The 12,942-nt window shown below is 45.1% G+C and overlaps 1 protein-coding gene across 3 annotated transcripts in view; it reads left to right on the top strand.

The window, feature by feature from the left end:
- Myrip (myosin VIIA and Rab interacting protein) overlaps nt 1–12,942 on the top strand; it is a 327,896-nt gene that overhangs the window by 261,210 nt on the left and 53,744 nt on the right. For 2 of the 3 annotated variants that reach the window (XM_078038098.1, XM_021732359.3), the window contains exons 9-10: nt 356–509; nt 6,806–7,422. In XM_078038098.1, the coding sequence (XP_077894224.1) occupies nt 356–509; nt 6,806–7,422 (771 nt within the window). The remainder of the gene's footprint in view (nt 1–355; nt 510–6,805; nt 7,423–12,942) is intronic. The other variant, XM_021732376.3, reaches the window with a different exon arrangement.

Raw genomic sequence — 12,942 nt, 5'->3', positions numbered from 1 at the left:
TGGAGGGGAAAATGTTTTTGTTTTTCTATGACCTAGAGCAGGTCTTCACGCAGTTAGTCCTAAGAAATATGGACGAGGAGAATGGCTGGACAAGAAGGAGCCATGTGAGAACTGGCCCTATAGGATTCTTCTGCACCTCTATGCTACCTAGTAAGCCTGGCCACTTGCAGTGGAATAAACAGGGAACCATTTGTACAGTGACAGTGACTTGGCATTGGGTATTCATTTGCAGCTTTGAAGGCTCACCAGAAAAAAAGTCCAAAGTATTAAACATGGTCCTCTGCAAAGCTGAACGCATTCAACCCAGGGACTGTGTCCTGTGAGCTCATCCCTTTCCCCTCTTTTCTTCCCACAGCGCTCCCAGTCTGCATTCTCATTCTCTGGCGAAGATATCCTGAAGCCCTCTTCCCAGGAGACTGTGTCAAGACACCCGAGGCACTGGAGCCAGCATCAAAAGAAGGAGTCTGCTCTGACCAGCTGGAAGAGCATGGATGGGCTGGATGGAAAAAGTAACGGTTTTAAGCAGCCTCTGCTTGATCTGTGGGCTTCAGAAGTGCTGCCCAGAGGCTTCTCAGCAGTTGCATGCCACTCAGCTCCTAAGTTTGTGTACGCCCATTCAGGGCAGCTGGGCCAAGTCAGAAGGTCTCTGACACAGCACACCATTTATAACCTGGCCAGTTTTTCTAGTTATGGTGGAATGAAGGCTTTTAATGTGCCATCGATATGCCATGTTCTTTGCTGAGACCTGTGAGACGGGTACTCCTGGGCAAGGGTTTTAAAATGACTCGGCTGCATGGCCCCACTGTAGCCCTCTGTTCTTGGTAGACTAGGAGGATGCATCTTATGTAGGACAGACTCACTAAACCAACTTCTTAGGGCATTTCAGCTTTCAAAGGGATTTGGGTCCCAGCATCAATCTGGTTTTAAGGAATTCCTTTCTGAAACCAGATACATGAGTAGGGTAACACTTGCTGCTATAACAGGTAGACCAAACACTCAAGGGGCTTAATGCAGTCATTTCCTTTTTCATCACACACCCGTGCAGTGCAATTGTCCCTGGCTTGCAGAGGCCAAGGTTCCTACACTGTGGCTCCGCTGCCCTCTAGGACCTGAATCTTCTATCATCCACATTCAGCCAGCAAGTGGAGAAAGAGAGAATGAAGGAGGCAGAGGACCTCTACTCCCTAACCCCTCTCCTTGGGGAAACACACTCAGCACTGTCACTCCCATCTCATGGGCAGAAACCTGTCATGTGGCCACAATTCCATACAGAGGAACTGGGGAATGTAGCCCTGTGTGGCTCAGGTATCCCAGCAATGTCACCCAGCCATGAAAGAGGCTTAGATGGAATAATGTCTATCTTGCCACACCTGGAGATAGCACTTTAATTCATTAGTGTCTGTGTTCTTCCTATTTATTTTCCTAGAATGTTCTAGCACTGCATGGAGCAATTGAGCTCAACATCTGTTAACAATAGTCCTTGACAAAATTTGTTAAGTCGTGAGCCTCAAAATATAGAGGTTCAAATTAGCTAGTCACCCTCCTAAAGTCAAATCAAAAGGCTGCAAATGCTTGAAACCATGTGGCCAGCCGCTGAGGGCCAGGAATCCCCCATACTCAGGGGTCTCCTAGACCCCGTGACTGTTGGAGTAAAGGTGCCTACCCAGCCTCAGAACACATATGTTCCTTTCCCACCTTTCTGTGTGGTATGTACACCCACAAAATGGAAACCAGGCACATTTGTCTTCACATGAGAAACTACCAGTGGTATTCTCACCCATGGTGTATGTCAGACCCTAACCTGAAAAACAAAAGCAACAACAAAAAAAAAAATAGCAAAATAATCATCCTACATATAAGCTTCTAAAGATGGAGCTGTCACTTCTACTCTATAAGGAAATGATTTAACCAACAGCTATATAAGCAAAATCCACACAGTGCAAAGAATCATACACATGGAATATTTTTAACTGTCGCTCCAAAGATTTTTCCAAAAAAGATGGTTTCCATGTTAATCCTTTAGCACCTATTAGTAGAAACTGCAGATCCAGGACATTGCAGAGATTCGGTAGAACACAATATTTTCTTTATTTATGCATTGGTTTTTGTTTTTATTTTTAAGTGCATTTGTTTATTTCTAGATCTGTTTCTCTTTCCTCCTGTTTCCCAGCATATTAATATTCATTCGTTCATTCTCTTCCTCTTTCTGTCTTCCTCTGCCACTCACTCTCCCCCCACCATCCCCACTGACCCTCCATGTTTCTCTCCTTATGAAATGTACATTTCCACAGAGAAAGGACTGTAGATTCCACAGGGCTTATGAGAATATTATGTAATAGATCTTCACTAAACAATAATAGCTAACCTTTAAAATCACTTTATAAAGTGCAGGGTCCATTTTATTTATTCCTCCAAGGCTGTTGCTAACTGCTCTTTTTATTTTGTTTGGAAGATAAGAGCATCAATAGGCAGTGAGGTTTCATAACTTGTCCAAGACCCCACAGCTAACATGAGCAGAGCTGGTCCTCACACCCCAACATGGTGACTCCAACATGTGGAGGTTTTCAACTGCTGCTCCATAATATGTATCTCTCTATCATCAAAACAAGCATACAAAAAAAACCCCATCATGTGAAAATTCAGATTTACAAAGTGGTAGGTTTGTAGGATATTTTAAAAACTTCTTCAAAATTCTCCATATCACAAAGTAGTTCCCCACTGAATTAAGAACATTCCTAATAAATTTACAAAGGAATTTTGTTTTCGCAACATGATTGGGTGCATAATTTTCTATAAAGTTAGGCAGTCATGTTAGTTGTATATAAACATAAAGTATAATTCAATAATATCACACACAAAAAAAAGATTTTATACTCTGTTCAAAAATCCATGCATCTCACAGGATAAAAATTTAAAACAAAAAAATTAAAGCAGTTGATTTTCTGAGAAATGTTCAGTCCTTAACATGTTAAAATGTCCATGCCAATCCCAGAGGTCTTGAGGGACATGTGGCATATTTAGCAGAAAGAAAATTACTCCCAGAGGCATTGCTCAGTCTCCTCAAAGCAGAAATGTAGAACAGAAGAGGCCCAGAGGCGGAGGTCATGGTAGAAGGTTAATGTCTACTGGACTATTTTCAGCAACTCTGTTTATACCTCAGAAGGGTTGGTCAGAGCCTGTTAGTACCCTGGGGACACTGTGGTTTAGGGAAACCACAGCAACTTTACCTTCAGCCTTGACAGCACCACTTAGAGCAGTTATTAGACTTCCTCAAAAATGCATTATCCCTTTATAGAGTTTGAGCACCTACTGTATACACACAGCCCATGCTCAGCGTTGGGGAAATAAAAACCAGGGAATGGTCACTGCTCTGAGGTGGCTCAGTGAACATTGTTATCTGCCAAATTAAAGAGCAGGAATTTTGATAAAGGGGGAACTAGGGCTAGCGGGGCCCCCAAGGAATTTTCCTGTCAGACTAAGAGAATGGGATATTGGAGCCCAGGTACAGCTTTGAGCAGCTCTGGGGGGTGCTCAGCAAAGTTCCTCCTAGGAATGGAGAGCATCAATAGGCAGACAGGGAGACATCTACTTTTACTAAGGATGGATTTTTCACTGGAGATGAAAGTTAGTCAATTCTTCTCCGGAAGCACCTGGGAAACTAGGATTATAAAATCAGGAGAAAGGGAAGAGCTGGCAGTGGGCTGAATCTCGTCCCACTAAGTACTGGGCGTTGGAGTCCATGTTTACAACATGGCCAACCCTGGAGCCTGGCACAGAGTGGCACTATCAGGGGATTTCCTCTGCAGCTTCCTCACATGGCCCCAAGAGAATCTGTAGAGAGCAGGGCTCATGGAGAGCTGAAAATCAAAAGCCCGCTCTTGCCTAGAAGCCTGTTGGTGCCTGTGTTCATTAATCAGCAGTCTTTAGGAACCCAGGATGGGGCCCAAAGCTGGGCAGCAGCTGAAGGCACAGCAGTAGAGAAGTCAGGAGGACAAATGACTCTTACCAAGCAGGTTACCACTGTGGGTGACTGGAGTTGTCCCCACTGGGGAATCTGGGAGTCCGTGTAGAAGACCCACCTGCCTGCCAGGCGAGAGAGCTGGGAACTTAGCCCCAACCACTAACTGAGGGCTGCTCTTGGGACAAGGTGATTTCCAGGCACTTCACCCTGCCTTTGAGAGCAATATACGCTGTGGCGCCCAGGTCAAAAACTCAAGCCAAGAATTGCAAGTGGTGGAAGTTGGAAGCCCACTTGGTGTTGGCTGAAGGGGTGAGGGCTAAGGCTTGAGGCAGGGCTCCCCCAGGGGAAAGCGATGTGGCTCCTTACTGGCTCTCCCCAGCTTCCCTGAGAGCCTGAGTGTCCTGAGTAACTCAGCTGCCTCCAGACACAACACTGGAAGAATGCCTGCAAGATAGAAGCTCTCTGCCCAGAAAACCAACCACTCCCACCCAGAAATTCTAGGTGGTAATAATAACCCTCATTAACCACTCCGTCAAATACTTACATCGTCAGTGGATACATATTAATACATAATACACATTAATACATAATACTGATATTGTGGCCACTCTTACTTGCTTTATATAGATACGGATGGGAGATATGAGTGGTGAATCAGGTTTTGAATACTAATACTATGATGCAATTAAACAGATTAAAGATAAAAATATCTGAGAGCCCTCGGTGTGGCAGATGCTGTAATGGATGAATTACATCTCATAATAATCCAGCAACAGCCAGGGAGGGTCACACTGGCAGGCCAGGAAACAGGCTCCAAGGCTCTCTGACTCAGGTCTCTTGAGTAAATTCAGTCACATGGGATCAGCCCTGCATCTGCCTGAATCCACAGTTCTTATGCTTTGCCCTGCACGAAAGCAGCCTCATTCATTTAAGAAGAAGGGAAAAAAAGAGCTATCAGGAATTCATCTGCCCTGAGCAGGTGTGGGTAGCATCCTCCCATGTCATCTTCATAATAATTCAGTGAGAGGTTAGCTATTCCTTTTCATCTGCAAAGGGGCTCAAGCTCAGAGACTTGCACAGCTGCTAAGTGGCTGAGAAGGAGTTCTGCCCAAGCCCCCTGACTTGGAGACTTCTGCCCTTTCTGCTGCACAAACCGGCTCTGGGGCAGAGAAGGCTCATTTGTTTCTAGGATAAGGAGGTGACTGAGAGGCTGACCTTACCTCACAGGACTTGTGTCACCTGAAGGGTGGCTTTCCATGTTCCAAGATCATGACTAGCCAGGAGGGCTCAGAGAGGAGCAGGCCACACCTGAGCAGGGAGATCAGATGTACTCCTGCAATAGAGGCTGTGCCCCTGGGGTTTCGCCATGTGTTGCTGCAGAGACAGATAATGAAGGCGGAGGAGGCAGGAGAAAGGGTGCCACTTGGCTTCAGTCTTCCAGGAGTCCCTGCTTACATCAGCCAGCTACCGGGGCTCACTGCACTCCTGGACAAGATGAAAGCCCCACTTTCTGACTTTTAAAGGAAGAGGAACTTGATGTCCTGCCAGCCTGAGCTGCAGGCAGGCAGTTGAAGTGGAACTGGGTCGCTCAGTTGGAAACATATGTCCCACCAACATCCCAATTCTCCTAAGGCTTGGTTCTAAAGTGGGCCTAGCAAGGACAATGCTCTTTGGACAACACCACAAACACGAGTTCGTTTCCATTATAGGGAGCAGTGACGGTTTAATTGGCAGAAAATCCACATTCTTTAAGTAGCACAAGGTATGTCCTTGACTCAAGGTCCGACAGCAGAGAGCCATGGCCCCAAAGGCCTCTAGCCTAGAAGGTGGAGTCCACACACAAGTTGGGAAATGGCCCCTTTTCAAAGCCCTGGGGCCCTTTTCACCCATCCCCAAGCACCCTGCGAAGTCCCTCATTTTAAAACAGCTTCTATTGGCAGTTGCTGTGCCAAAGCCACCTCCCGCTAAAAAAGCGCATGTCATCTTACTCCTGCTTCCAGGGACGTGGGCAGATAATGCTTTCCTATATGCCTTCAACAAAAAAAACAAGACAAAGCAACTTTTACTCCCTCAAAGAGACCAGCCCTGGGGCCAGGTAGCAGCCATCCCAGATGACCTGAATTCAGTTCAGACCAACCCAGCCCATGGCCACAGTCTGCCCTTGCCCTAAGCTTTTCCGCCAGTCAAGAGCTTCCCTTGCACGGCTGATAACCTAGAGCTGCCGGGAGCCAGGTGAAGGATGCATGTTGAACCAGCTCTACCAGTTGCTCTCTGGGACCTTTACTTTGCTTATCGTCCTTTCCTCCTCTGTAAGACGGAATTGGAAATACCAACCTCCTTGGCCTCAAGTCCTTTTCGGAAGGAGGCCTGTGCCTTGACTTCACAGTAGACTTCCATCTCCATCTCACGGGCTGCTGAGTGAAATCTGTGTCCCAAGGGTAGACATGTTTAGCTGTGAGGTCAATCAGGACAGGTGGGGGAATCATTTCCCATTGGTGGGGGAAGCCAAGGATCTAACAGACAAAAGCATGACCCAAGGTCAAAGAGCCAGCTGCAGTCCTTCCTGCCAGCCCAGGGCGGGAGCAGGGTGATTCTTAAAAGACTGAGGTGGCCATCGACTCGGGTAGAGCTACATCTCCAAGCTTCTCTCCAGCTGTGAGGCCACAAGAGAATTCCTAAGGATCCTTAAACTTCTTCCCCAGTGAAGTGTGACCTGTGGGTCTTCCTAAAGCTGTTGCTCCCTAACACCCCCAGGAGCCGGTCATGGGGAGGTGACAAGTGACAGCCTCACCTTGCTCTCTAATGATAACCACTCTCTGGTTTCTTTCTCCTGTCCTCTCACAGATCCGGTTCCAGTGTTGCAGAGCCCGGATGGGAACTGGGTGGCTCTGAAGGACGGTGCCCCGCCCCCAACCCGCCTGCTGGCCAAACCTAAGAGTGGGACGTTCCAGGCCCTGGAGGTGGCCTCCAGTGTGGCATCTGCCTATGATGAGATGGGATCCGAAAGCGAGGAGGACTTTGACTGGAGTGAGGTTTTAAGCAAGCTATGTCCGCAGTCCCAGGGTCTGCCCAGGCACCCCCAGCCACAGCCTGCACAGGCCCCGGGCTCTGACCAAGGCCCCTCAGCCATCTCCTCATCTGGGATCTCCCCCAACCCTGAGGCTATGTGCTCTGACTCCGAGACCTCCTCAGCAGGCTCTTCCCGGGATGCTGGGCACAGGACCAGACTGTCCTGGATGCAGAGGAAGGTCCCCAAGAACCCCGCAGCAGACAAGATGCGTCTACAGGGAGACCTGGACGTGAACTTCAACCCCCAGGTGGCCAGCGGAGAGACCTCAGACAGCAGCGAGCCAGAGGAGGCCCCACACACTGCAGACCGGCGGGCCAGGCGGTGGAGAAGGGCCCGAGTGGACCCAGAGGAGCCAAACAAGGACCCATCTTCCACCAGTGCCCATCCCCAGGTAATAGACTGCACCCCTGTGGTTTCAGTGTGAAAATTCAGGTGCACACACTTCTTTAGTAGAATATGCGCTCCTCCCAGCTAAGTGGCCTCAAGAGTCCTGGCTCTGGAATCCACAGAAGCAGATTCTCATCTTGGTTTTACTGCTAAGTAGCTGAGTGACTCATGCCAGGTCACCTCAATGCTCCATGTTCTCTTCTTTGGAGACAGTAGCTTAGAATTCAAAGTGTGGTTTTCAAAGTGTGCTCCCCACACCAGCAGCATTAGCACGTTTGGGAACTTCTTAACCATGCAGCTTCCCAGGCCCCACCCGGAACATGCTAGATCATCTGTCCTGGCAAACCCTCCTGGAGATTCTACTGCGTGCTAAAGTTTGAAGGCCAGTGACGTAGAGTTGAGGGTGAGGTTTCTAGAGTCAGGCTGCCTGGGTTCAAATCCAACTGTCTGACCTTGGGCAAGGCATCTCTCACGTCCTCAGTTGCCACATCTGTAAAATGGAGATGGCTCAGAGGAAGGTTGGGACAAGCAAATGTTTATAAAGAGCTCAGATCTGTCCTACACGTGGCACAGGGACTCAGTAAATGCTGTTTCAGTTTGATAACTCAAGGTGCCGTTATCATACTGAACATTCTGCCATTGCTAGCCTTCTGTGATGTGCTAACATTCTGGGATTCTTAGTCTACCTCACAGCCCTCTCAGCATCCTTGGTGGCTCTGATCATGTGATGTAGTTTCTGAGCCCACTTAGAACATGCATTTAAGGCTTTGAACTCTATCCCTAGAAAAATGTACCCATACACACACACACACACACACACACACACACACACACACACACAGCCACATGCGCTCACATAGTTTTTCTTGCAATCTCAGGCCATGAATTCCCTATCTGGATGGATCTCATATTCCCAAAAGCACTGCTCATCCTTAGCTCTACACCCTTTTTTTGCTGTTCCTGTGCCTTTGCCTCTTCAGGGGAAGTCCTGCTGAACATCAGTGCAGACCCACCACCAAACCTCATGGAGCCCACTATGGCCTCCTCATTAGCAGTAGTTTCCAAACTCAAAAGGGACACACGTGGCCCAGAAAGTTTAAATAATCTCATAGAAGCGACGAATTGTCCTATTTGAAACTGGAAGTCTTAGGAGAAATCTAATTATATTGCCATGCCCCTGTAGGCACAGAGTCATTGATCAAATCACCATCAGCTTGACTTCATACCCTGGGAGAATCCACATCCACTTCCTGAATGTCATCGTGACTCCCACAGTACCTAGCAACTGTGCACTCTTAGTTTTGGTACCACCAGAATCAAACTTGAGTCGAGGAATTGGATCCCAGAAGCCCAAGTGTGAGACAGGGAAGTGAGAAATGTCAATTAAGGTGGGCTAAAGGCAGCTGGGGTTCAGTCCTATCAGAGACTCTCGAGGAAACTACATAGGACACAGCTCAGAATTTTCCAAATGGAGGACAGGAGGCATTGATCCACATCTCCCATCCTCCATTGGTAGAGGGTTGTCTTCACCCAGGGTGGGCATTAACTCTGTACATAGCCAGATTTGTGCAGTGGGGACCTGAGAAGTTCCTCAGGTGAAGAAGAGAGATGTGAAAACTTGACTTTGGAAGATAGCAGTGGGCCAGAAACTGTCCTTCAAGGCTGCAGGCCATTCATGAAGGTCCATGGGATTCAGGCTGGATCTTTACCAGTGTTTGCTGTAAGACTTTCTCTGACTCCATCAGCCAGATCCAATCCTGAGACCCTCCATGAAAGGCCTCAGAACACAGAATCTGGCATCACTTCCACCTGACCTGCTAATATATTGCCTGTAAAACAGTATCTTATTTGGTCCAAGCTCTTATTTTCTCCTCCTTGTAACATAAGATTATTAAAAATCCGCCTTATGGGATTGTTATGACCATAGAGTGAAGCAACAAAAAATTCAGTCCAACTGCTGTCAATCATTGTTATCTAGTTCAAGTAGAGACTTTGTGCAGAGACTTTGAGTCAACCACATGATTCAAATGCCTCATCACTACCACAATCAGGTGCCTGAAGCCTTCTATTTATGACATAATGGCTTTTAAATTATGTTCTGTTGTTAATCTTTTGCAAGGTATAAATAGGGAGAAGGCTCAGGCCAGCCAAAAGGCACCAGGGCCACTCCTTCCCTGGGAGTAACCGCGGAGCGAGTAGCAAAGTCCTTTATCCCCACTAGGTGGAGCCAGTGTGACGCTGCCAGAGGCATCAAAACCCTGGCCCTCTGCGTCCTCCCTTCAATTTAGTTTACTAAAGGAGTGGGGGAGGGGGGCAGGTACCTTCTGCAAATAAATAAAATATGTAAATTGTTACTTTTTAAGCATATAAATTGATTAAAATAATATAAAATGAATATCCTACCATGTAAAAAAAAATATTAAAGTGTGTAGACCAAGTTCCCCTGGATCACAACTCTAAACCCCTGTTATCTTCCCCAAAGTAATTACAGGTGTATTTGGTGTCAATCCATCTCCGTGTATCCGTCTCCATATAGTACATATAGAAATACATTGAGAAAATGTATCTGTGTCGTAGCAAAATTGGCATCATGCTGTCCATATTCTTCCACTCCTGTCTCTTGACAGCCAAGCAGTAGAGGTGTCAGTCGGCACACAGGGATCCACACATTCCATGTGCAAAAGATTACATGAAGGTGGTATGTCAGGGGTAGGGGTGTGAGTGTGGGTGCTGCTCATCTCGAGAGCAGTCCCTAAGGGGTGTATTATCTGTAAAACATTTTAAAACAATAGGAAGTCCTGACAATCCCTCTGCTTTTCATCACCACTTCATGTCATGTGGGGACAATGCTAAGCCTTGCTAGTGGTAATCACCTGCTGGCTCAGGCACTTCCAGGGCCCCACTCAGGACCCCTTGGCTCACCACAAAAACGACTCTATTTTAATTACAACAACTTTCCACAATGACGGGTGTTTAAAGGCTTTCCAAGGTGTCCTTATTAGGAACATACTACAGAGATCGTCATTGCACACATCTTTTTATGCGAAAAGTAGAATTGCTGACTGGTGGTGTGTGTGGATCTTTAATTTTAAAATAGACTTGCCAACTGAGCTCCCGAGACCTCAGCACCAGTGTGTTCTCGCATGTTGTCAACGATATCATTGTCGGTCTGTTCGGTTTTTGCCAATTTTATGTTAGAAAAAGTTCTTTTTAGTTAGTAGGTTCATAATTACTACCAAGACCAATCAGTTTTTTCCTATGTTTGGCTATTTGCATTTTTCTTCTCTGAAGGCACATTTATATTTTTTTCACATTATTTTATTGTACTCTTTATCTTTTTCTTATTGACTCTAGGAATTGGTTTTATTTCCTAATCATATTACAAGTTCTAGTTCTGTGATGGTTACATGTGAAAATATTCTCTCCTTTGTCACTTTTGCCTTAATGTTATTTTACCTACAAAATTTTTTCTTAATAATAATCCATCCCATGTTTCCTTTATTATTTTTGTATGTCGTGCCTTAAGAAGACCTTAGTTCCTTGATCTTATGTCTTTCCATTCTTTTCCAAATGCTTTGTAGTTTTTTATTATTTCCATTTAACTCTTTGGTCAATCTGTATTTTACTTTTCTTATTATGAGGTAAGAGCTAGACTTTTTGATTAAATTGATCACTTGTCACCAGATTAGTAATAGGAGTAGCAGTAGCGGTAGGAATTGAACCCAGGTGTGCTCAACCCCTGGTCCATATCCTCAACCCTTTTTATTTTTTGAGACCAGCTCTCACTAAGTTACTAAGGCTGAACTTGAACTTGCAGATCCTTCTCCCTCAGCCTCCTGAGCTTTTGAGATTACAGGCATACACCACAGCATGTGGCATCATCAAGTTATTATTAAATAATCCATCATTTATCTACTGGTATAATATTGTACCTAATATTCTCATCAAGTTCTTTTTAATTTCCTCTGCATTGATGTTATTTACCTTTTCTGTTTATAATGCTAACATTTGTTTTCTTTCTTGCTTTCATTCACATAAAACACTCCCCCACCCCCACCCCTTGACCCCTCTCTCATTCTTTTCTCGCTTGGATTTATCCATTTTATAATCTTCCCAGGAGTGTCAAAGAACCAGCTTTTAGTTTTATTCTTTAAATTCTAGGAAGGTGGAGGGAAGCAGGGGTGTCTCATAGTCATTAATTTCTGATCTTATATTTATTGCTGCCTTCCTTTTGCTTTCTTATTTTCATATATCTTTCTGTATATTCTAATATATATAAATATGTCACATACACACCCACATTTCTAAAATATCTAATGAATTTTCTCTTAATGCAGTTTTGATTGCATCCCACAGGCTTGGATATGAATGTTCCTATTGTCAAATTTTTCAAAGTAGCTTATCATTTCAATATAATTCTCTTTTTCATCAAATTAAGAGCAATTTAGAGAAATGGATGACATTTTGCTTTTGTTTTGGTTTGGTTTGGGTTTTGATTTGTGTTGCTCATTTTTAACATGCATTATGAACAATGAATATGTCTTATGTGAATTCTGCTGAGAATTTGTTGCGGTTTCCCTTGTGACCTAGCAAAAAGTTGATTTTTGTGAATGTTTATGTGCATTGGAAAAAACAACACTAGGTTGTGCACCATTCTGGATCTTAACAAGACAGACAGGGTCCAGCTTCGGGACATTCATGTTCATTTTACCTTCATGTCTACCAGTCTTCATTTCTGAGTCCCCACCCTTATTTACTGTTGTCCTCACCACCCCTAAGTTTTCTTAATTCCTATCTCTTTTCACTCTGGTGAGGCACCATTCTGTGCCATTTCACTTCGTGCTAGATGCTAGCAAAAATTAGCAGATAAAGCCAGCTGAGAGCAGAAGTCCTTTCCCACATTCTCTACCTTTATCCCTGGCCTCAAATCTCCACACGACCCTTTGGACATGGAGCCTCTGTGTTACCTGTAATTATAAACTGCTAAGTGAATGCACTCTTCTAGCCTCCTAAAACCAATCAATCCCTAGATGTCTGTAGATGGCATAAAATCTGTAGGTTAGAAGTCTTTTGCTCCAACACTCTGCAGGGGGTTTTTACTTTGCTTTCTAGCATATCATGACGAAGAGAAGCCTGAACACAGTCTTATTTTCTCTTTTTATTTTCTCATCTAGAAGAGAAAAATCTTATAAGATTTTTCTCTTCTAGATGTTTGTCAGATTTATCTTTGAAAAGCAAACGTATTGCCAGAATGGTAGGTACTTACTCCTCTGGTGCCTTTGTACATAACACAGTGAGCTCTTTTTTGCACGTTCGGATCTTTTTTTTTTTTTTTTTCCCAGTAGGAGCACTTTCTTTTATCTTTCTGATGATTAATTTTTCCAGAGCACCCATCGTTTACAGGTTTGATCTCTATCCTCCTCTTCCACGCCTAACACCCTCTGTCACTGCTTTCCCACTTTGTTCTTTTCCTCGTCCTTGTAGGAAACCTTCCAAATTGTGTCCTCCTATCACTTACTTCGTT

This window comes from Ictidomys tridecemlineatus, chromosome 2, assembly GCF_052094955.1.
Source record: "Ictidomys tridecemlineatus isolate mIctTri1 chromosome 2, mIctTri1.hap1, whole genome shotgun sequence".
NCBI lineage: Eukaryota > Metazoa > Chordata > Mammalia > Rodentia > Sciuridae > Ictidomys > Ictidomys tridecemlineatus.
This window is presented reverse-complemented; position numbering and strand designations above follow the sequence as displayed.